Here is a 24,341-nt window from a genome sequence, read left to right as displayed (position 1 = left end):
TATTGTGTTTTAAATGGCAAATTCTGGGCCAGGCGTGGTGGCTCACGCCTGTAATTCCAGCACTTTGGGAGGCCAAGGCAGGCAGATCACGAGATCAAAAGTTCGAGATCAGCCTGGATAACATGGTGAAACCCCGTCTCTACTAAAAATACAATAATTAGCTGGGCATGTTGGGACACGCCTGTATCCCAGCTACTTAGGAGGCTGAGGCAGGAGAATTGCTTGAACACGGGAGGCGGAGGTTGCAGTGAGCTGAGATGGCGCCACTGCGCTCTAGCCTGGGCGACAGAGCAAGACTCCATCTTGAACAAAAAAAAAAATTAAATAGCAAATTCTACATGCTCATTGCTGATACATAGAAAAGTGATTGGCTTTTACATATAAACTTTATATCCTGCAACCTTGCTATAATTGCTTGTTAGTTCCAGGAGTTTTTTGTGTGTGGATTCTTTTTGATTTTCTACATAGACAATCATATCATCTGTGAACAAAGAGAGTTTTGTTTCTTGTTCCAAATTTGTATACCTTTTAGTTCCTTTTCTTGTCTTACTGCATTAGCTAGGACTTCCAGTACAATGTTGAAAAGCTGTGTTGAGAGGGTCATTCCTGCCTTGTCCTGATCTTAGCAGGCAAGCTTTTAGTTCCTCACCATTAAGTGTGATATTAGCTGTGGATGTTTTGTGGATGTTGTTTATCAATTTGAGTAAGGTCTTCTCTATTCCTAGCTTGCTAAGAGATTTTTTTTGTCTTTTAATCATCATGAATGGGTGTTGGATGTTGTCAATTGCTTTTGCTACCTCTGTTGATATGATCATGTGATTTTCTTCTTTAGCCAGTTGATGTAATGGATTACATTAATTGATTTTCAAATGTTGAAGTAACTTTGCATACCTGGGATAAATTCCACTTAGTCGTGGTGTATTGCTCTTTTCATACATTGTGGATTTGATTTGCTAGCATTTTGCCGAGGATTTTTGCATCTATGTTCATGAGAGATATTGGTCCGTGGTTTTCTTTTTTTGTAAAGTCTTCATCTGATTTTGGTATTTGGCAAATGCTGGCCTCATGGAATTAGTTAGAAAGTATTCCCTCCTAGAATCCCGGCCTCAAGAAATGAGATAGAAAGTGTCTGTCTTGGCTTTGCAGACGCCACCCCCAGGAGCCCCGTACTATCAGCCATGGTCAACCCCACTGTGTCCTTCGACATCGCCGTCAATGGCGAGCCCTTGGACTGCGTCTCCTTCAAGCTGTTTGCAGACAAGTTTCCAAAGACAGCAGAAAACTTTTGTGCTCTGAGCACTGGAGAGAAAGGATTTAGTTATAAAAGTTCCTCCTTTCACAGAATTATTCCAGGGTTTATGTGTCAGGGTGGTGACTTCACATGCCATAATGGCACTGGTGGCAAGTCCATCTATGGGGAGAAATTTGATGACGAGAACTTCATCCTAAAGCAGACAGGTCCTGGCATCTTGTACATGGCAAATGCTGCACCCAACACAAATGATTTCCGGTTTTTTTTTTTTCTTTTTTCTTTTTTTTTGAGATGGAGTCTCACTCTGTCACCCAGGCTGGAGTGCAGTGGCAGAATCTTGGCTCACTGCAAGGATCTTGGCTCATTTGCCTCCCGGGTTCAAGCAATTTTCCTGCCTCAGCCTCCTGAGTAGCTGGGATTATAGGCAGGCGCCACCACACCTGGCTAATTTTTGTATTTTTAGTAGAGACGGAGTTTCACCATGTTGGTCAGGTTGGTCTCGAACTCAGGTGATCTGCCCGCCTCGGCCTCCCAAAGTGCTGGGATTACAGGTGTGAGCCACCAGGCCCGGGCAATTCCCAGCTTTTCATCTGCACTGCTAAGACTGAGTGGTTGGATGGCAAGCACGTGGTCTTTGGCAAGGTGAAAGATGGCATGAATACTGTGGAGGCCGTGGAGTGCTTTGGGTCCAGAATGGCAAGACCATCAAGAAGATCACCATTGCTGACTGTGGACAACTTGACTAAGTTTGACTTGTGTTTGTTTTTTTGGGTTTTCTTTGAGACTGAGTTTCACTCTTGTTGCCAGACTGGAGTGCAATGGCACCATCTCGGCTCACTGCAACCTCTGCTTCCTGAGTTCAGGCGATTCTCCTGCCTCAGCCTCCCAAGTAGCTGGGATTGCAGGCATACGCCACCACACCCAGCTCATTTTGTATTTTTAGTAGAGATGGATTTCTCCATGTTGGTCAGGCTAGTCTCGAACTCCTGACCTCAGGTGATCCCACCTGCGTCAGCCTCACAAAGTGCTGGATTACAGGTGTGAGCCACCAGGCCCGGGCAATTCCCAGCTTTTCATCTGCACTGCTAAGACTGAGTGGTTGGATGGCAAGCACGTGGTCTTTGGCAAGGTGAAAGATGGCATGAATACTGTGGAGGCCGTGGAGTGCTTTGGGTCCAGAATGGCAAGACCATCAAGAAGATCACCATTGCTGACTGTGGACAACTTGACTAAGTTTGACTTGTGTTTGTTTTTTTGGGTTTTCTTTGAGACTGAGTTTCACTCTTGTTGCCAGACTGGAGTGCAATGGCACCATCTCGGCTCACTGCAACCTCTGCTTCCTGAGTTCAGGCGATTCTCCTGCCTCAGCCTCCCAAGTAGCTGGATTGCAGGCATACGCCACCACACCCAGCTCATTTTGTATTTTTAGTAGAGATGGATTTCTCCATGTTGGTCAGGCTAGTCTCGAACTCCTGACCTCAGGTGATCCCACCTGCGTCAGCCTCACAAAGTGCTGGGATTACAGGTGTGAGCCTGGCCTGACTTGTGTTTTATCTTAACCACTAGACCATTCCTTCTATAACTCAGGAGAGCACCCTCCACCCATTTGCTCGTAGTAGTCTAGAAACTTTGTGCTCTCGCTGCAGTTCCCTTTGGGTTCCATGTTTTCCTTGTTCCCTTCCATGCCTAGCTGGATTGCAGCATTAAGTTTATGATTATGAAATTAAAACTAAATAACAACAACAACAAAAGAAAGTATGGCTTCTGGAAGAGATTATAGAAAATTGGTATAATTTTTTTCCTTAAATGTTTGGTAGAATTTATCAGTAAACCCATTTGGGGCTGATGTTTTCTGTTTCTGAATGTTATTAATTATTGATTTAATTTATTTAATATATGTCTATTCATTTCACTTTTTATATTAAAATTTTTTTTATAGAGATAAGGTCTCACTATGTTGCCCAGGCTTTTCTCAAACTCCTGGGTTTAAGGAATCCTTCTGTCCTGGCTTCCCAAAAGGCTGGGATTACAGGCATGAGCTACTGTGCCTAGCTTAATTTCACTTTTAATTCAATTTGTTTTGAATAATAATAGATTTAACTTTGGGAGGCCTGTAATCCCAGTTACTTGGGAGGCTGAGGCAGGAGAATCACCTGAATCCAAGAGGTGGAGGTTTCAGTGAGCTGAGATCGCGCCATTGCACTCCAGCCTGGGTGACAGAGCAAGAATCCATCTCAAAAACAAAACAAAACAAAACAAAAAATAACAATAACAATAATACATTTAAAGAGTTGCAAAGCTAGAACACAGAGTTTCCATAAACCCCAGCTTTCCTTAATGTTAACATCTAACAAAATTATGTCAATACTAAGAAACTAAGAAATTAACATTGCTATAATACTATTTGCTAAACTGTAGACTTTATTTGGACTTCATCAGTTTTTCCAAGGCCCATTAATGCATTTAGCTTTTGAGTCTCTCTAGTCTTTCTGATCTGTGAGTTTCTCAGTCTTTACCTATTTTCATGACCTTGAAAGTTTGGAAGAATACTGGACAGATAATTTGTAGAATGTCCCTCACTTTGGGTTTGTCTGACGCTTCCTTACGATGATTAGATTGGGGTTATGAGATTAAGGGAAGAATACTATAGAGGGGGAGTGTCCTCATCACATCATTTCTGGGGTGCAAGATGTTAACATGACTGGTTGCTTGGTTAAGGTAGTGTCTGCTACATTTTTCCACTGTAAAGTTATTATTTTTCCCTTTTCATACTCTAGTCTTTGGAAGCAAGTCGGCAAGTCCAACCTGTATTCAAGGTGAGAGAAATAAAATTCCGCCTCCTGGAACGGAGATTCTTGTAATATATTTTTTGAAATTCTTCTGTAAGGAAGATTTTGTCTCTTCTTCCCTATTTATTTATTTATTTATTTTTGATGAAATAAATCAGTGTGGAATGAATATTTATTTATATTTTGGGTTCTAATCCAATACTATTGTACTTTGTTGCTCAGATTATTCCAGCTTTGTCCATGGGGAGCTCTTTCAGGTTGACTCCTGTGTCCCTCTGATGTGCCCTTATTTTTTGGTGGTGTGGGTTGGGAGATGGGTAGGGGTTACTTTCCGGCATTACAAGATGTGCCGGGCTCATCTTATGTTTTTGCTATCCCAGCCCTAGAATCAGCTGTTTTTCTAAGGAGCCCTGCCTCCTTTTATCGGAGAATGATGTATCATAACCAAGCTCTGGGCAATGGGTGCTTATTTCACTCTTCTAAGGAGGATACAAAGGTCCCAAGACCTGTCTGAGACCTGCCTGAGCTCACACAGGCACATAAATGGCTCTCACTTCAGCACCACTTTAGAGCTGATTCAGCTGGGCGCAGTGGCTCACACCCAGAACTTTGGCTCATCCCAGAACTTTGGGAGGCCGAGGCGGGCAGATCACCTGAAGTCTGGAGTTTGAGACCAGCCTGGCCAACATGGCAAAACCCCATCTCTGCTAAGAAATACAAAAATTAGCTGGGTGTGGTGGTGCATGCCTGTAATCCCAGCTACTTGGGAGCCTGAGACAGGAGAATTGCTTGAGTTGGGGAGGCAGAGGTTGCAGTGAGCTGAGATCACACTACTGCACTCCAGCGTGGGTGACAGAGCAAGACTCTATCTCTTTTTTTTTTTGAGGCGGAGTCTCGCTCTGTCGCCCGGACTGGAGTGCAGTGGCCGGATCTCAGCTCACTGCAAGCTCCACCTCCCGGGTTTACGCCATTCTCCTGCCTCAGCCTCCCGAGGAGCTGGGACTACAGGCGCCCGCCACCTCGCCCGGCTAATTTTTTTGTATTTTTAGTAGAGACGGGATTTCACCGTGTTAGCCAGGATGGTCTCGATCTCCTGACCTCGTGATCCGCCCGTCTCGGCCTCCCAAAGTGCTGGGATTACAGGCTTGAGCCACCGCGCCCGGCCTAGGTCTTTATTTCTTAAAGCTTCTGTTTTTCGGTATGCAGGGCTTAGACCCTAATAATTTTATTCCCTAATATTTGGAGACTTTCCTAAAAGAAGCATTTAACATTTTGGTAACATGATTCACTTACAGAATTGGCCAGAATAGGCAAGAGGAGGAAGACGGTGGAGGAAGGAGTCACATTGTTCTTTTGTCACATTGTTCTTTCCTGTGGAGTATTTCCAATTCCTGCTGCTCTTTCCACATCCCTGGGCCTGGCACCAGGATGGCACCCTTGGACCATGACAGAAAAATGGTGATTTGGAAACACCTGCCTTTTCTGTCTCCCCAACCCTTCCATTTCAGTGCCCATTCTCCCTCCCAACCCATGGCCCATGAGCTTTTCCTTCTCCTAGCCTCTCACCTAGTGCTGGCTCCTCAGAGGGAAGTGAACCATCACCCCCTGGAGGGTGGAACTGGGCAGAGAGAGGCCAGAGCCTGGGGCTGGGGCAGAAGCTGCAGCAGGAAGGAAGGAGGTTAGGGAGACAGATGAGGGGTGAGATGTGAGTGCTCAGAGGGAGAATGAGGACATTCCCAGCATCTCCATAGAGGAGGGAGGAAGGGGCCTTGAGTGCTGAGGCAGAGAGGGGGGCAGGGTCTGGATGGGATGCCCCTCCCTCAGCCCCTGGTCCTCTGACAACACCTCACCTAGTCACACTGAAGGGCTTCTCTAGGCCCAGGGGCACCTGCAGGCAGGTGTATCTCATGCCTTCTCTGGGAGGGTCCCCCACAGCTGCTCAGCCCTGATATGTCTCATCTCCCTGGGTCTGGTCCCCTTGAGCCTTGAGTCCAGAGTTGGCTCCTTCCCTTCCTACTGCGAGGTCAGAGTGAGGTTGGCAGATGAGAAGCCAGGTGCTCTGCATGGCAAGGTGTGGTTGCCCTGAGGGTCCTCCTTGTCAGTGACCACAACTCTGGGGAAGTCGGGGAGGCACCAGGTGCAGGAGAGAGAGAACAGAGAGGTGGAGTGAGGGTGGGACACACTTCAGCCTCCTCCTCCTCTCCTTGTCTTCCTCCACATGCCAGTGCATTTCCCTCCCCAACTCCAGAACTTCCAACAGCCACAGCAGGAAGGGGAGACCCAAATCCCCATCACTCTCTGCCACAATCTCTGTGAGTGTGGCCACCTCCATTTCTACTGCAGCTCTAGGGTCTGCCCCAGAACAGAGTCCTGGGTATGCTTACAGCGGGATACTGGAAGGTTCTTCCTTCAAATATCTGCATAGCTGTTTCCTCCTCAGGTCTGCTCACATGACCCGTCCAAGAGGCCAACCCTGACCATCCTATATTTATGTATGTATGTATGTATGTATGAATGTATTCATTTATTTATTTATGGAGACAGGGTCTCACTCTGTCACCCAGGCTGGAGTGCAGTGGTGTGATCTCGGCTCACTGCAACCTCTGCCTCCCAGGTTCAAGTGATTCTCCTGCCTCAGCCTCTTGAGTAGCTGGGATTACAGGTGCGCATCACCACTCCCAGCTAATTTTTGTATTTTTAGAAGAGATGGGGTTTCACCATGTTGATCAGGCTGGTCTCAAACTCCTGACCTCGTGATCCGCCTGTCTTGGCCTCCCAAAGTGCTGGGATTACAGGCATGTACCACCGTGACTGGCCCAATTTTTGTATTTTTAGTAAAGATGGGGTTTTGCCATGTTGGCCAGGCTGATCTTGAACTCCTGACCTCAGGGAATCTGCCCGCCTAGGCCTCCCAAAGTGCTGGGATTACAGGCATGAGTCCCCGCACTCGGCCCTGACCATCCTATTTAAAAATGCCACCGGTGTGACTTTGCATTAATTCTCTACTTCGTATTATTGTTTTTCTTATCTCCTATCTCTTTCTAAGTATGCAAATGTCTTTTCCCAAAGATGGCTTCACCAATGTCTTTGATCCCACACGCTCTTTAGCAATGTGACCTTGCCATCCTCTATCAAGACCTGAGCCTAATCCCCCTACTCCCTGACTCTTGGATCTGAGACTGGTTTTGGTGACTAGAACATGGGGATCATGATACTGCCTGACTTCTGAGGTTCTTACAAAAGATCCCTTGTGGTTCTGACTAGACATCTTGAAACACCCCCTCTGAAGCCCAGGGATGGAGCAGGGAGCAACCTAGCCATGTGGAGCAGCAGGTGGAGGAGAACTTAGACAACCGAGTTAACAGCCCCAGTAAGCCTCTTGAATGTTCTGGGCCCCTCGGGCTCCAGATGATGGCAGCTTTTGCCCATGTCACATGGAGCAGAAGAGCTGCCTGGCTGAGCCCAGTCAACCCAGAGAAAGACAGAACATATAAAGTCTGTTGTTTTATTTTAAGATGTTTTCTTTACTGGAACACATCCATGTAACCCACTACTGTTATTATGTTTTTATTTATTGTCTGTCTTTCAGATTGTAAGCATCAGGGAGCAGGTGTTTGTCTTTTATTGATTAAATGATCACCAGGCCTAGAACCATGCCTAGCACAGAAGCACTCACTAAATATTTGTTAAGGCATGATTAAATGCTGTGATCTTAAAGCTGGGTCTGAGACTGGAAAGGGGGAATTACTGGTATTTGGTTTTGAGGATTGCCTTAGTCATCTTGCACTGTAACTGAACTCAGGTCTGCTCTGTTGCCCATGCTGGAGTTCAATGGTGTGATCTCGGCTCACTGCAAGCTCTGCCTCCTGGGTTCAAGCTATTTTTCTGCCTCAGTCTCCCGAGTAGCTGGGACTATGGGTTCAAGCGATTTTCCTGCCTCAGTCTCCTGAGTAGCAGGGACTACAGGTGTGCACCTCCACGCCCAGTAGATTTTTTTGTATTTTTAGTAGAGACTGGGTTTCACCACGTTGGCCAGGATGTTCTCAATCTCCTGATCTCATGATCCACCCACCTCGGCCTCCCAAAGTGCTGGGATTACAGGCATGAGCCACCGCGCCCGGCCAGTTTCGTCTATGGCCACTTTAAAGATCACTGTTTGTCTTTGCCATCTGAAGTTCCAGTGTGGTCTGAGTCAATGTGAATCTCCTTTCATTCATGGGGCTGTGTATGTCTTTACTTAATTGTTTGCCATATCTCCTTATGGAATGCCTCCTTGTAATTACTTACCTTTCATCTTCTAGGAGTTTAATTAGACTAATGTTAAATCTCATTCAGCCACAATATAATTATAATAGGCAGAATAATGCCCCACAAATACATTCAAACCCTAAGCTCCAGAACTTTTGGATGTGTGATCTTTTTTTTTTTTTTTTTTTGAGACGGAGTCTCGCTCTGTCGCCCAGGCTGGAGTGCAGTGGCCGGATCTCAGCTCACTGCAAGCTCTGCCTCCCGGGTTTATGCCATTCTCCTGCCTCAGCCTCCCGAGTAGCTGAGACTACAGGCGCCCGCCACCTCTCCCGGCTAGTCTTTTTTGTATTTTTTAGTAGAGACGGGGTTTCACCATGTTAGCCAGGATGGTCTTGATCTCCTGACCTCGTGATCCGCCCGTCTCGGCCTCCCAAAGTGCTGGGATTACAGGCTTGAGCCACCGCGCCCGGCCCTGGATGTGTGATCTTACACAACAAAATGAACTGCAGATATTGTTAAGGGTATGGACACTGAGAGGTGAGACTGCCCTGGATTATTATTATTATTATTATTATTATTTTGAGACAGAGTCTTGCTCTGTTGCCCAGGCTGGAGTACGGTGGTACGATCTCGGCCCACTGCAAGCTCCACCTCCCAGGTTCACGTCATTCTCCTGCCTCAGCCTCCTGAGTAGCTGGGACCACAGGCGCCTGCCAAGACGCCCAGCTAATTATCTGTATTTTTAGTAGAGACAGGGTTTTATCGTGTTAGCCAGGATGGTCTTGATCTCCTGACCTCGTGATCCACCCACCTCGGCCTCCCAAAGTGCTGGGATTACAGGCGTGAGCCACAGCGCCCGGCCATTGTCCTGGATTATTTAAGTGGGCTCAACCTGATCAGGAATTCTATTTTTCTTTTTTCTTTTCGACTTTTTAGGTTCAAGGGATACATATTCAGGTTTGTTACATGGGTAAATTGTGTATCATGGGTGTTTGGTGTGCAGATAATTTTGTTACTCAGGTAATCAGCACAATACTGGATAAGTCGTTTTTTAAAATCTTCCCCCTCCTCCCACCGTCCACCCTCAAGGATGCTCCAGTGTCTATTGTTCCCTTCTTTGTGTCCATGTGTACTCAAGGTTTAGCTCCCACTTATAGATGAGAAAACGTGGTACTTGGTTTTCTGTTCCTACATTAATTTGCTTAGAATAATGGTCTCCAGTTCCATCCACGTTGCTGTGAAGGACATGATTTCGTTCTTGTTTTTTGGCTGGGTAGCATTCCATGGTGTATATGTACCGCATTTTTCTTTCTTTTTTTTTTTTTTTTTGAGACGGAGTCTCGCTCTGTCGCCCAGGCTGGAGTGCAGTGACCGGATCTCAGCTCACTGCAAGCTCCGCCTCCCGGGTTCCCGCCATTCTCCTGCCTCAGCCCCCAAGTCGCTGGGACTACAGGCGCCTGCCACCTCGCCCGGCTAGTTTTTTGTATTTTTTAGTAGAGATGGGGTTTCACCGTGTTAGCCAGGATGGTCTCGATCTCCTGACCTCGTGATCCGCCCGTCTCGGCCTCCCAAAGTGCTGGGATTACAGGCTTGAGCCACCGCGCCCGGCCAATACCGCATTTTTCTTTATCCGTTCCACTATTGATGGCCATCTAGGTTGATTCCTTGTCTTTCCTATTGTGATAGTGCTGCACTGATCACGAATTCTTAAAAGTAGAGATAACTGAAGAAATGTAGGTCAGGTGTAGTGTTGAATTTCATCTACAGTGATTTCTACATCTAGTGAACTATGATTATCTCTCTCTGAATTATTGAATTAAGTGTTAAAATGCATTAAAAGATTTAAAGTTTAAATATTCTTGCATTCTCGGGATTCATAACTTGGTCAAGATATTTAATTTGTTTATAGCACACTGATGGACACAGTCTACTATTTTTCTCATCTATTTTTCATCTAATTATTAATAGTGATTTTCCTATCATGTTGCTTTATTATTTGTTCTCTGACTTTAGAATTAACATTATTCATATCTGATAAAGTGAGTTGTCTAGCTTTCCATATTTTGCCCCATTCTCTTGAATATTTTAAATAAGTCCAATAACCTTCTTTGAAGGTTTAGTAGGACTTCCCTGTGAAACAATCTGGATACAGTTGGGCAGAAATAGAATTTTTACAACTGTTTTAACTTCTTTACTTGCAATAAGTCTTTTCCATCGACATTTTTTTTGTTTGTTTTTATAATTTCAAGATTGTTTACATCTCTACTATAGCTGCAATGGCGTATTTATCTGTCCTAACACTGTCTTGCTCTTAATTAACATTGTCCGTTTTTTTTTCTCTGTTCAAAGAAACAGCTGCTTTTAGCAGGCTAGGTCCTCAGCAGTGGCAGCTGCCAGGTCAGCCCTGGTGAGTAGCGACTCAATTGCTGTGCCCATGCAGTGTCCATTGCAGCCACCACGGCCACTTCATGCACGAACTCCATGAGCAAGCCCTGTGCGGCTGAGTGGCATCGTCCGTCAAGCCATCTCGCCCACCTGGTTACAGGGAGCCCCAGCCCTTGGAGCCCCTCTGGTGGGCATCCACATGCAACCTCTATCTTCACACGCTCTTCCCATGGAAACAGGTGAATGCACACTTCTCTCTTCTACCCCCTAATTTTCCAACTTTATGTTCCCCAAGTTCCAGACTGGCCAGGCAACCCATGAGCCACTGCCCATGACTCATGCATTCATGCACTGCTGGGGCGTCTTTTCTACCCTCCACCTCCTGTGGTCCTGTTTGAGTTTTGATTCCTAGTTCCTGGCTCGACAGCCATTTCCAGAGCTGTTCTGGTGTCAGCTCCCAAGCCCACTGCTCTTGTGGTAGATTCTCCTTTTTATATCTGAGTCACAGGCATTTATTTCCTGGAATTAAAAAAAAATTTCACTGGTATTTTCAATGCAGCATTTCTAAGGACTTGGAGTAGGAGAAATTCTATTAGCTTAGAGAGAATTGTTTTAAAACACCAGAAATGTAAACTTGAAGGAAAGACATCATGTATGGAGGAAGGGGGACAAATCACAGGTGGGCAAGTAAAATCTCAGATAAACAACACCTTCATCAAGCAACATCATGTCCACCCTCCAAGAAACACCCTGGAGTCCTACTCACTCATAAACCACCCTCCCCACCCTACAGTAGCCACTGTCTTGATTTGTAACACCGTAGATTAGTTCTGTCGGTTCTGATGGAATGAAAGTAAAAGTTGTTTTCATGTGGTCGGGCTCATTATCTTTGTTGGGCTCATCATCTTGCTATGTGTGGTCATAGCCCATTCTCTCCCATGGCCGTCAAGTGCTCCACTTTATTTATTTATTTTGAGACGGAGTTTCACTCTTGTTGCCCAGGCTGGAGTGCAATGGTGCGATCTCTAGAGGCTCACTGCAACCCCCGCCTCCCGGGTTCAAGCAATTCGTCTACCTCCGCCTCCCGAGTAGCTGGGATTACAGGCGTGAGCCGCGTCCGGCCAAGGATAAATCTCTTATTTCAGAAATTATTCAGCTAGTAAATGAGGAAGGAATGAGAGACTGAGACTATAATTCTTTTGCAACCCATAACGAATTAACAGATTTAGCCATTGAAAAGCAATGGCAATTAAAAGTAGAGTAAAAGTGCCGGGCGCGGTGGCTCACGCCTATAATCCCAGCACTTTGGGAGGCCGAGGCGGGCGGATCACGAGGTCAGGAGATTGAAACCATCCTGGCTAATACGGTGAAACCCTGTCTGTACTAAAAATACAAAAAATTAGTTGGGCGTGGCGGGCGCCTGTAGTCCCAGCTACTCGGGAGGCTGAGGCAGAAGAGTGGCGTGAACCCGGAAGGCGGATCCTGCCACTGCGACAGAGACTCCGTCTCAAAAATAAAAAAAAAAAAAAAAAGAAAGAAAGAAAAAAAAAAAGTAGAGTAAAAGTAATAATCAGTACTAAATTTTTCCTCTTGATGGAAGAATACAATGGAGTGCCATAAAGTATTCAAGAAGAAAATCAAGTCTGCCTATAAGCAAATATCTGCAGCCAAGTACCAATTTATAGAAAGTACAGATAAAACAGGTCCATATTAAACTATGCCTTGGGATGGAGACAGCAAAATGCAAACTATGGAAAACTCAACCAGGACAATATAAATTTCAAGGAGGAGCATAGAGAAAAAAAGAACAGGCCAGGCTGCGGTTGCTCACGCCTGTAATCCCAGCCCTTTGGGAGGCCGAGGCAGGCAAATCATGAGGTCAGGAGATTGAGACCATCCTGGCTAACACGGTGAAACCCCGTTTCTACTAAAAATACAAAAAAATTAGCTGGGCATGGTGGCACGCGCCTGTAGTCCCAGATACTCGGGAGGCTGAGGCAGGCGAATCACTTGAATCCGGGAGGCAGAGGTTGCAGTGAGCCGAGATCGCGCCACTGCACTCCAGCCTGGGTGACAGATTGAGACTCCGTCTTAAAAAAAAGAAAAAAGAGAACAAAAATTATATATCCCAAGGTAAAACTAAACTACAATTTCAGATGATGAAAATATAAAATAGAACAAAGAAGTGATGATCATAAAGGTCAGGCTGTGATTTTATGCAGAGGAGGGAAGCCTTTATCACTGAGTTGGGGCAAATGATGGGGTTTCTGGGCTGGTTGACAAACTTCTGTATCTCTGGTGGTTGAAGGGTGTTTATCTTTTATTATTATTATTACAGGGCAACATTTTCAGACAGTTTTTCTTTTTGGGTAATTTTTATTTTATGACAAAAAGCTAATGAAGAATAAAATAATTTATAGGTCATGATTACTGTTTTGCACAAAGCCTACTCTCCACACCCCTCTGCAGACACTGAGTTCCCAAAACAAGTGGCAGCCCCAGGACCCCCTGGTAGGGCCACCTCACTTCTGGGTGTGTTCATGTCACTGAAGGCAGTGTCCCAGGTGTATTCCTTGATGCCTGGAAGAACCTGATAGGACACAGTTGAGGGGAAGCCTTCTCTGTCACCTGCAGGTTCTTGGCTGTCACTGTAGAGGGAGCGGGTCCTCACCTCTCCCACAGGCGGGATCACAGCCAGAACCTCCTCTCCGCATGGGGACTGAGGCTTGGTCCTTTCCCTGAACACAGTGACAAAGATCTGTGTCATCACAAGAAGGCTCCAACTCTTCAGAGCAGATGTTCCCCCACAAGGTCAGCCCCTAAATGTTGGTGACAGATGTCCCACCTCCATCCCTTCCCAGTCCTTTCTGTTCTGCTATGAATCTGTCAGTCATTGGGAACTAGCAGGGAAAGCGAAAGAGGAGGGGAGATTGCTTAGATGCTGGCTCAGGGCATTGAGACAGACCTCTTCTTCTCTCTGAACCTCACACTTTATCTGCTCCCAGATGCATGAAATAAAACACAGACCAGAAATGTCTATTTAAAGAGTAAATATCTATGGTATAAAATTATGCACATATAATATTAGACACAGAGTAATGCATAACAGTGTGATGGGGAGAGGGGACCTCAAGGTGACAAGAAAGCTGCTCCTAGCTGGTCAGGAGTCATCACCAAGACACTCACAAAGCTTACCTATGATAACCTAATTACTACACATGTAATGTATTAAAATATATTAAAACATAAGAAAATAGGACGGGCACGGTGGCTAATATAATAAAATATATTAAAATAAAATAAAATAGGCCAGGCACGGTAGCTCATGCTTGTAATCCCAGCACTTTGGGAGGCTGAAGCAGGTGCATCACCTGAGGTCAGAAGTTTTGAGACTAGGCTGGCCAATTTGGCGAAACCCCGTCTCTACGAAAAATACAAAAATTAGCTGAGTGTGGTGGTGCCTGTCTGCAATCCCAGCTATTCGGGAGGCTGAGGTATGAGAACTGCTTGAACTTGGGAGGCAAAGGTTGCAGTGAGCTTAGATCAAGTCAGTGAACTGCAGTCTGGGTGACAGAGTGAGACTCCGTCTCAAAAAAGAAACCAAAAAAACAAAAAACACACACACACAACAGAAATGATGATACCAATTAATATGACACTGTTAAGGGCCCCACAACCCTGTACTGGACTGAACAAAGGATGAATGTGGGAATAAAGACAAAGACAAAAGAGTATATTTGGAACAAGGGGTCAGGGGGCTCCTTGCTTCTCGCGAACAAGGGCTCTCTGATCTTCCACAGCCCTTCGTATTTATTGCTATAGGAGATAGCGAGAAGAGGGGTGGAAGAAGGAGTCAGCTGCTGGGTCCAGAGTAGGCTTGCGAGACTGCATTCTTCGAACAACAGGCTCTAGATGACCCAGTAGATAACCTCAATGAGCACCATGGAGTGATTGCCCTCAGCAAACCTTCTGTCGGCAGGAGCAGTCCTGAGTTTGCCCACATCCTCCATTCATGATAAGCGAGCGGTTTGCTGTTTGATCATATAGTCTCCAAAGGAATGTTGAGTTGGTCATGATCTCTTTGCCGCTCTGTATATGGCAGAGATGCAAACACCTCATATCCACTGACACTTTGCAGCATCCAACAACAATAAATAAGTGCTGATATTTTCTCTGTTTCATAGGTCAGGAAACAGAGGGAAAGTGCTGGTGAGATCCAGGCAGGGAGTTGAATCCCGGCCGCCTGTCTGTAGAGTCTAGGCACCCTCATTGGAGCCAGTGGACCCAGGAGCTGACATCAGAGGCTGAAATCCCAGCTGTGTGGCATCCCTGTGGTCTCCCGTCCCAACTGGGTGTTGATCCACGGTCTGCAGGCTCACGAGCTCTGGAGAAAAGAGGGAAACAGGTAAATGCTCCACTGGGTGCAGTGTTGTGTTTATTCCCTGAGGACTTTTCTCTCTTCAGTTGCTCCAAAACCAGATTCACCCTTTCTCTGAGGGAAGATGAGGCCCCCACTTTTTTCTTCCTCCCTCCCTGCTTTTCCCAGCTCCTGCCAGTTCCCTCCTATCACTCCATCAACCTCAGCCCCTGCCCTTGCCCAACACCCATCGTGCACGGAGTGAAAGGGCCACAAGACTAAAGGACAAGACCCAAGAGGGAACCCAGTGCCCTCCCCTCCTCTCAGACCTGACCAGTCCTGTTACAGTGAGAGGCCTCCCCAAAGAGAGGCCCTGACCCTTGTTCTCAGTCCCCAGACCCTCCTCTCCTGCAGAGGCACCTGCATACCAGGGCAGGCCCTGCCCACTGTGGGCTCTGCCCTCTATCTGCAGCTCAGTGCTCCTCCCCTCCCAGCCCTGAGCAGACAGCTCCTAACTGGGAATCCCATCAGGAAGGCTGGGGGGCCCAGCAGGCCCAGCATGGAAAGACGTGGCTGCCAGAGGATCTGCACCTGACATGACCCTGGGACCCCCACCTTGCTCAAGGAGGTCTGGCCTCTCCTGACCCTCAGCACCCACCGAGGCCTGTGACCTGCTCTTGAGTCACCACTGCTCCTGCCTGGTCCACTTACTCCACCCCAGGGCTGCTGCTTGGTGAGGGTGCGAGGCCTTCCTGCTCTGTCCCTAGCAGGGATTCCACCTAGGCCACTGCCCTTGCAACCTACAAGGGATTTTCTCCATGTGGAGTAGGGGAGTCCCCTTAGCCTGAGGCTGCTTCTGCCCATCCTCTGCACCTGGGAACTGCCACTGCCACAGCCACCATCTCCCACACAGATTCTCCTGGAGAGGGGGCTCCAAATTTGAGTTCCTGTTTCATTTAATATGCTTTACAACAGCAGTATTAGAGGAAATCCTATTAAGATTATAGAGCTGAAATTATGAACATTTTTATTGGACATCAACATTGAAAATAGGAATTTTGAGAAATTGGCAAGTGAATTTCCTACCCTTTTCCTGGCCAAAACCCCAGTGACCTACGAGGAAACCATTCCTGCCCACAGGAAAGCAGACCCGACAATCCCTCTACGGGAGACACCGCAGGTGAGAGGAGTGACCACAGACCTGCACTGTCCCTGCTGTGGGTGCCTCCTGGACGGGGCCCTCTTGCTGGAGGGCAGGGCATGAATCTTCCCATCTGCTCAGGCCTGAGGGGCCGACTGATAGTGCAATTAGGTTCAAGGATGAGAAACCAGCGCCCCTACCGCCAGACACACAGAAGTGGGGAAATGACAGAGACTCAGGTCTCCTGGACACCCAGCCTCTCACTGTCCCCTGCATGGCCTGCTTTTGCAGAAACACAAAACTTCCTGCTGTCTCTTTTCATCTCCCATCAAACAACCTGACTGGGGGGGAAAAGATTCTGACCGTCCCTTACTCCAAACTTACCAGGTAGTGACTACCTTGAGAAAGGGAAGTTGGCTCAGGGAGGGCAAGGTGAGGCCACAGAGCAGAGAACAAAGCCCCAAAAACATGGTGCCTGGGGACTGTGTCCCTCAGGGACTGGAGAAGAAAACACTCAGAGGTGGGATGAAAACAGGGACCACAGCTGCCCTGATGAGGGGCTGGGCCCCGCTCCTCAAATGGCCCAGGAACATCTGCTTATCTACTCATCCATGTCATCTGCAAGGAAACTCTAGGAGGCCAGGTGGTGGGAACCTGGAAAGTGCCTCCTGGAGGAGGCACATAGGGGAGGCACTGCCTCTCCTTGGATTCCTCTCCAGTGTCTGGCCCTCCCCAGATCACAGCTGCCTTTACTATTTGCTCCCTCTGAGGCCATGATCATCCATCAGCATGTGATTCCCAACTCACCCCACCTGGATGCACCCTAGTGAGCCTGAGAGACAGAGAGGCCGGGATGGGGACAGAGCAGGCACCGCAGCCCTCCCTGCTGCCCACTCCACCTGCAGCAGGAGGAGGCCACAGCTGGACGTTCAAGGGCCTTTCCCCAGTCCTGGCTTGGGAAGGATTTATGGGTGTAGATGGGAATGTGGCTCCCATTCCCCTCCCAAATACCCCAACTTCCATCCCCTGTTCCAGCCTTGTCACCTACATCCTATCAGGAGCAATGAGGGGACCCTGCTGCCCAGACAGGAGCCTTGTCATCTCCAGAAACTGCCTCCTTTTCTCACCTGGACCCTCTGCCGCTGATGATTTCTTCTTCTTGCAATGATGGACACAGATAAAAAATGCCGTAGCAACAGCAACAGCAACGGCAACAACAACAGCAAGAACATATAGAAGGTTTAGCCATTCACTCTGAAGCACCGGCAGCTTCCCTGAAAAAAGGGACTTGTTATACACTGGGCAGAGAACTACAGCCGTCCCTGTTGTCCCTACCCTGGCCTGACCCTCTCCAGGGTCACCCCAGGCTCACCAGAGGGCACAGGGTGAGTGCTGCGATTCCCGCTGTGTTCCATGTAGCAGGCAAACTTCTGCTCCTCTCCTTGGCGAATCCTGGTGGCCACCCAGGTCTGGTAGGTTCCATTCCGATCAGGCAGGACATCCCTCCACTGCTGGGCGTCGTGGCTCAAAGATACTCCATCCTGACGCCAGGTCAGTGTGATATTCCGGGGATAGAAGCCGGAAGCCCTGCATGTCACGGTGATGTTGCCCTCTGAGGCCTCGCTGTGGGTGACGTTCATCATGGGGGGCACTGGAGAAGAAAGGGCAGAGCCAGTGAAGCCCTGCTCCCCACAAAGGGAGATGCGGGGAACAGGTCTGCTCCTCTCCACTGTTCCCACTCTGGCTGAATCCCTCACAGATCCCGGACCTTCTGTAAGTCTGTCCTCAACCTGTGGCCAAATTACTCCAGGCTAGCAGGAGGATGGGCCTTGGGACTGTGGCCTCAAGCTCTGGGATCCCCACATTGATGCTGAGGAGGGGGATGTTGGGGTGGACTCCTGGGTCGTGGGGCCAGGAGGGAACTCTCCAGGATGGGCAGGCTGGGAGGCAGAGGGGGCAGCCCTGGCCCTGAGGGCTTCCTCTCCTGCCTAACTCCCACCCCAGGCTCAGGCTTCTGTCGCAGGGCCCGCCGCTTTCCCAGATTACAACACTGGATGGTTCAGTCCCTGACCCACTGTCTTTATCAAGTGGCTCTAACGATAGAGGAAAATCAGGACACAATATGCCAACAGGAAATGCTTGCATCCATAGCACAGGGAGGGTTTCCCTGGACAGAGCTGGGAGGCGGAGGCAACTCTAGCAGAATTGGAGGGAGAGGAGAGCCCCTGGCCAGGACCGGTACCTGTTCTCCTGACGGCCACCCCGGATTTCCGATACTGCCGTAGTTTCTGCAGGCAGTCTGCCTGCACAGCGCGATAGTGTGTCTTGGTCTTCATGGTATATTCCTTCCAGAAATTCATAGCCAAGGTCTGAGCTCTGGAGGACTGGGCCACTGTCCATTTCTGAGTCTTCAGGTTTAGGGAGAAGAGGAGCTCGCCATTGTAGTACCAATACGAGGAGCACTCGGTGCTGCCGTCTTCATAGATCTCACAGTTCTCAATCTTCTGGAGGGAATGAAAGCCTGCCCCCACCCAGCAGTGACTTCTCCATTCCCGAAACCGTCACCTTTCTACTGAAGTGAGGAACTCAGCCCAGGCGGTACCCCTCCCTGGCCCTCCTCCGTGCCTCCCTGTGTGAGTTGAGTGCTGGCTCACCTCCCTGCTGAGATCCACTGACCCCCATTTGTCACCCCTAGCCCGAGCCAGATCCAGTGGGAAGACAGGTCCCTGCTCTCTCCCCCTAACTTTTCTGGAAAAAGCCTCTCCCCGCTGCCCACTCTCACCTCCTTTCTGGCCCTTGATATGAGCCAGGGTCATCCTGAGGTCCTTCCCGTTCTCTGTCAAGTCCCCAGTCTCTGTGTCCCAGGTCTTAGCTCCCAGGACATCTTCTGCCCACTGTCCCTGGGGCCTTGCCCTGCATTTCTGCCTGTCATAGAGCAGGAAGAGCTGACCATCCAGATGTCCCTCAGCGAGAAACCCTGACTGCACAGATCCATCCCGGGACAGCACCGTGACATTGTAACGAAGACTGTGGTGCTCTGGGGAAGAGGAAATCACAGATGAAACTTCTTCCTGGAAGTAATTTCACATCAATGTTTAACACACAAGTCTGCTGTCCCAAGCTTCTTGAGGAGGCAGGAAATGCACACGGGCAAAGGGACAAGAATGAGGATTTCAGATACAAGGAAAACTGTGAGGGTGGGAGAACAGAGGAGGGGACTGACGAACGGAAGAAGGGGGAATGCAGATGGCAAACTTGTAGGCCAGGTGCCAGGACTGGGTGGCCACAAGCCCCCTAAGGGAATAGGGGCCATGGGGAGAGGCTGCTCTGAAGGGGCAAGGGAAGGCAGTGGTGGAAGGAAGGTCTTGCCAGAGGGGACGGTGGGAATGAGAAGGGACTCAGGCTCAGGGGGACCCATGTCCAGTGTGGCTGTGGTGCACAGGTGAGGGTGAGATGGAGGCAAGGGGAGCTGCCTTGAGAAAAGACTCATCATGGGCATGGCGGAGGCAAGGGAGGGGGTGGTCATGAGGCACAAGGGGTAGGAAGGTTGTAGCCCCAGAGAAGCTTATAGTGGGGTCAGTATCCCAGAGGGGAGCAATGGTGTGGGCTTGGGTCCAAAGTGGAGGAGTGGCATGACAAGGCCCCAGGACAGCAAGTGAGTGGAACAGCTAGTGTCCACTGCGGTGAGCAGGTGACAAAGAGTCAGTTGCTCTTTTCAGCAAATAGTTCTGGGGGCATTGGTTGTTCAAATAAAATAAAATTGGACCCTTAATTTGTACTGTATACAAAAATTAACTCAAAATGAATCAAAGACCTAAACTCTACACTCAAGAACTAAAACCTAAAAATTTCTTAGAAGCAAACATTGGGGATAATCTTCATGACATAGGATTTGACAGTGCTTTCATGGATATGACGCCAAGGCACAGATAGAATAGAAAGAACTGACAAACTGGACTCATGAATATTCAAAACATCTGTGCATCAAAGGGCACAATCAGAGTGAAAAAGCAATCAACCCCTGAAATGAAATAAATATTGCAAGTCATATATCCGATAAGAGATTAGTTTCCAGAATATGTAAAAAAGTCTGACAAAAGCAACAAAACAGTCAACCCACTAAAAAATGGGCAAAGTAGCCATGAGAAGCTATGTGGGGAAAAAATGGGCAGAAGACTTAAATCGCCAATTCTTCAAATAAAATATACAAATGATCAATAAACACATGAAAAGATGCTCAATATCAGTAGTCACTAGGAAAACGCAAATCAAAACCACAATGAGATACCACCTCAAACCAATCAGGATGGCTTATCTCACACACACACACACACACACACACACACACACACACACAGCAAGGTTGGCAGAGAGGTAGAGAAAATGAAGCCCCTGTGTACTGCTTCTATTTCTGGATATATACCCAAAAGAAATACACAAAATAAATAAATATATACCCAAAAGAAATGAAATACTTGCCAATATCCAAAAGGTAGAAGTAACCCAAGTGTCCACTGTCTGAGGAATGGATAACCGAGATGTGGTACATACGTATCATGAGTATTACCCATCTTTAAAAGGAAAGAAATTCTGACCCACACTACAACCTGGATGAACTTCGAAAATATTATTATTATTGTTTTATTTTTTATTTTTTTAGAGATGGAGTTTCCCTCTTATTGCCCAGGCTGGATTGCAGTGGCCTGATCTCAGCTCAATGCAACCTCCGCTTCCTGGATTCAAGCGATTCTCCTGCCTCAGCCTCCTGAGTAGATGGGATTACAGGCACCTGCCACCATGCCTGGCTAACTTTTAGTATTTTTAGTAGAGATGGGGTTTCACCATGTTGGCCAGGCTGGTTTCAAACTCTGAAACTTGGGTGATCCACCTGCTTCAGCCTCCCAAAATGCTGGAATTACAGGCATAAGCCACTTTGCCCACCGAATCTCAAAAATATTATAAGTGAAATAAGCCAGAAACAAAAAGATAAACAACAAACATTACATGATTCTACTTAAATGAGATATCTAGAGTGGTCACATTCATAGAAACAAAAAGTAGAATGGTGGTTACCAGGGGCCAGAGGTAGCGAGGAATGCGGAGTTACCGATTAATGGGTACAGAGTTTTGGGTTGCACAAAAATGTGAATGTAGCTAATGCCACTGAGTATACACTTAGAAGTGGTTAAAACAGTAAAATTTATGTAATGTATACTTTACCACAATTAAACATTTAAAGAACAAGAAATACCAGTCCTATTCAAACTGTTCTGAAAAACGGAGAAGGAGGGAATACTTCCAAACTCATTTTACAAAGCCAGGAATATCCTGATACCAAAACCAGGCAAAGATACATCAAAAAAAGAAAACTACAGGCCTATATCTCTGATGAACAATGATGCAAAAATTGTCGAGGAAATACTAGCAAACCAAATTCAACAATACATTAAAAAGATCATTCTTTATGATCAAGTGGAATGTATTCCAGGTATGCAACGATGATTTAACATACACAAATCAATCAATGTAATACGTCATATCAACAGAATAAAGGACAAAAGCCATATCACCATTTCAATTGACACTGAAAAAGCATTTGATAAATTCAACATCCCTTCATGATAAAAACTCTCAAAAAACTAAGCATACAAGGAACAGACCTCAATATAATAAAAGTCATATATGACAAACTCACAGCTAGTAACATACTGAATGGGGGAAAACTGAAAGCCTTTTCTCTAAGATCTGGAATAAGACAAGGATGACTAATTTTACCAGTTATGCAACACAGTACTGCAAATCCTAACTAGAACAATCAGACAGGAGAAAGAAATAAAGGGCATCGAAACTGGAAAAGAAGAAATCAGATTATCATTGTTTGCAGATCTTGTGGTCTGATGCTTGGAAAAAACTAAAGACTCCACCAAAAAACTATTAGAACTGAAGAACAAATTCAGTAAAGTTGCAGGATACAAAATCAACAGTAAAAAATCTGTAGCATTTCTACATGCCAACAGAAAATAATCTGAAAAAGAAATCAAGAAACGAATCCCATTTACAACAGCTACAAATAAAATAAAATACTGAGGAATAAACTTAACTGAAGAAGTGAAAGATTTCTCCAATAAAAACTATAAAACAGTGATGTGGCTGGGCGTGGTGGCTCATGCCAGTAATCCCAGCACTTTGGGAGGCCGAGGCAGGTGGATCACCTGAGGTTGGGAGTTCAAGACCAGCCTTACCAATGTGGAGAAACCCTGTCTCTACTAAAAATACAAAATTAGCCAGGCACAGTGGCACATGCCTGTAATCCCAGCTACTTGGGAGGTTGAGGCAGAAGAATCGCTTGAACCTGGGAGGCGGAGGCTGCGGTGAGCCAAGATCACTCCATTGCATTCTAGCCTGGGCAACAAGAGCGAAACTCCATCTCAAAAACAAAAAACAAAAAACACTTACGCAAAAAATTGAAGAGATATTCCATAAAAAATGGAAAACATACTCCACGTGCACGGATTGGAAGAATCAATTTTGTTAAAATGTCCACACTACCCAAAGCAATCTACAGATTCAGTGCAATCCCTATCAACACACTAATGGCATTCTTCACAGAAATAGTAAAAATAATCCTAAAATGTATATGGAACCACAAAAAAACCAGAATAGATAAAGCTATCCTGAGCAAAATGAACAAAACTAGAGGAATCACATCATCTGACTTCAAATTATACTATAGAGCTACAGTAACCAAAACAGCATGATACTGGCATAAAAACAGACACACAGACCAATGAAACAGAATAGAGAACCTAGAAATAAATCCATACATCTACAGTAAACTCATTTCCAACAAAGGTACCAAGAACACACACTGGGCAAAGGAGAGTCTCTTCAATAAATGATGCTGGGGAAACTAGACATCCCTATACAGAAGAATGAAACTAGACCCTATCTTTCACCGTATACAAAAATCAAATCAAAATAGATTAAAGATGTAAATCTATGACCTCAAACTATGAAACTATAAGAGAAAACACTGGAGAAACTCTCTACGATGTTGGACTGGGCAAAGATTTTTTAAGTAATACCCCACAAGCACAGGTAACCAAAGTAAAATTGCATAAATGGGATCATACCAAGTTAGAAAGCTTCTGCACAGCAAAGGAAACAATAAACAAAATGAAGAGACCATCCAAGAATGGGAGAAAATATTTTCAAACTATTCATCTGACAAAGGATCAGTAACTGAAACATATAAGGAGCTCAAACAACTCTATAGGAAAAAAAAAATCTAATAATCCAATTTAAAAATGAGCAAAAGATCTGAATAATCATTTTTCAAAAGAAGACATACAAATGGCAAACAGGTATATGAAAAGGTGCTCAACATCATGCGTCATCAGATGAAGGCAAACCAGAACTCCTACGAGACAACATCCCACCCCAGATAAACTGGCTTTTATCCAGAAGACAGGCAAATAAGGAATGCTGGTAAGGATGTAGCAAAAGGGAACCCTTGTCCACTGTTGGTGGGAATGTAAACTAGTACGACCACTATGGGAAACAATGTAGAGGCTCTTCCAAAAACTAAAAATATAATAGAACTGTCTTATGCTCCAGCACTCCCACTGTTAGGCATATACCCAAAAGAAAGGAAATCGGTATATTAAACAGTTGTCTACATTTCCACGTTTATTGCAGCGCTATTCAAAACAGCCAAGATCTTCAAACAACCTAAGTGTCCATCAACAGACAAATGGATAAAGAAAATGTGGTGTACGTGTGTATGTGGAGTACTATTCAGCCATAGTGTCATTTGCAAAGAACTGGAGGTTATTATGTGAAGTGAAATAAGCCAGGCCCAGATAGACAAGCTTTGCATGTTCTCACTTATTTGTGGCAGCCCAAAATTAAAACAATTGACCTCATGGGAAGAGACAATAGAATGATGATTACCAGAGGCTGAGAAGGGTAGTGGGGAGTGAGATGGTTAATGGGCACAAAATATAGTTAGAATGAATAAGATCTAGTAGATAGCACAGCTGGGTAAGTACAGTCAACAATAATTTATTGTACATTTAAAAATAACTGAAAGAGCATAATGGGATTGTTTGTAGCACAAAGAAAGGATAAATGCTTGTTGTGATAGATACTGCATTTACCCTGATGTGA

The 24,341-nt window shown here is 46.3% G+C and overlaps 2 protein-coding genes across 4 annotated transcripts in view; one reads left to right on the top strand and one right to left on the bottom strand.

Moving 5' to 3' along the window:
* Positions 1-1,178: 1,178 nt before the first annotated feature.
* On the top strand, positions 1,179-2,485 carry LOC117088518 (peptidyl-prolyl cis-trans isomerase A-like). Its single transcript, XM_033219812.1, has 3 exons — positions 1,179-1,501; positions 1,825-1,948; positions 2,432-2,485. Exons 1-3 carry the CDS (start codon positions 1,179-1,181, stop codon positions 2,483-2,485), a joined length of 501 nt encoding a protein of 166 aa, XP_033075703.1.
* An 11,224-nt stretch (positions 2,486-13,709) lies between these two features.
* The window catches only part of MICB (MHC class I polypeptide-related sequence B), a 280,866-nt gene continuing 270,234 nt past the window's right edge, over positions 13,710-24,341 (bottom strand). For 2 of the 3 annotated variants that reach the window (XM_033219639.1, XM_033219640.1), the window contains exons 2-6: positions 18,955-19,209; positions 18,415-18,693; positions 17,545-17,823; positions 17,300-17,446; positions 14,931-15,058 (exon numbers count right to left, since the gene is read on the bottom strand). In XM_033219639.1, the coding sequence (XP_033075530.1) occupies positions 14,931-15,058; positions 17,300-17,446; positions 17,545-17,823; positions 18,415-18,693; positions 18,955-18,988 (867 nt within the window). In that variant the 5' untranslated portion in view covers positions 18,989-19,209. Of the gene's footprint in view, positions 15,059-17,299; positions 17,447-17,544; positions 17,824-18,414; positions 18,694-18,954; positions 19,210-24,341 lie in introns of all 3 variants that reach the window. The other variant, XM_033219638.1, reaches the window with a different exon arrangement.

The sequence above is a fragment of the Trachypithecus francoisi genome, unplaced genomic scaffold (genome assembly GCF_009764315.1).
Source record: "Trachypithecus francoisi isolate TF-2019V2 unplaced genomic scaffold, Tfra_2.0 Lachesis_group10, whole genome shotgun sequence".
NCBI classification, from domain to species: Eukaryota; Metazoa; Chordata; class Mammalia; order Primates; family Cercopithecidae; genus Trachypithecus; species Trachypithecus francoisi.
This window is presented reverse-complemented; position numbering and strand designations above follow the sequence as displayed.

Bases quoted from the DNA above. Each gene is read 5' to 3' on its own strand.
- LOC117088518 (XM_033219812.1), top strand. From the start codon at position 1,179: ATGGTCAACCCCACTGTGTCCTTCGACATCGCCGTCAATGGCGAGCCC. The intron at 1,502-1,824 runs TGATTTCCGGTT...ACCAGGCCCGGG, and splicing joins AATGCTGCACCCAACACAAA to CAATTCCCAGCTTTTCATCT. The intron at 1,949-2,431 runs GCAAGACCATCA...CTTTGGGTCCAG, and splicing joins AGTGCTTTGGGTCCAGAATG to AATGGCAAGACCATCAAGAA.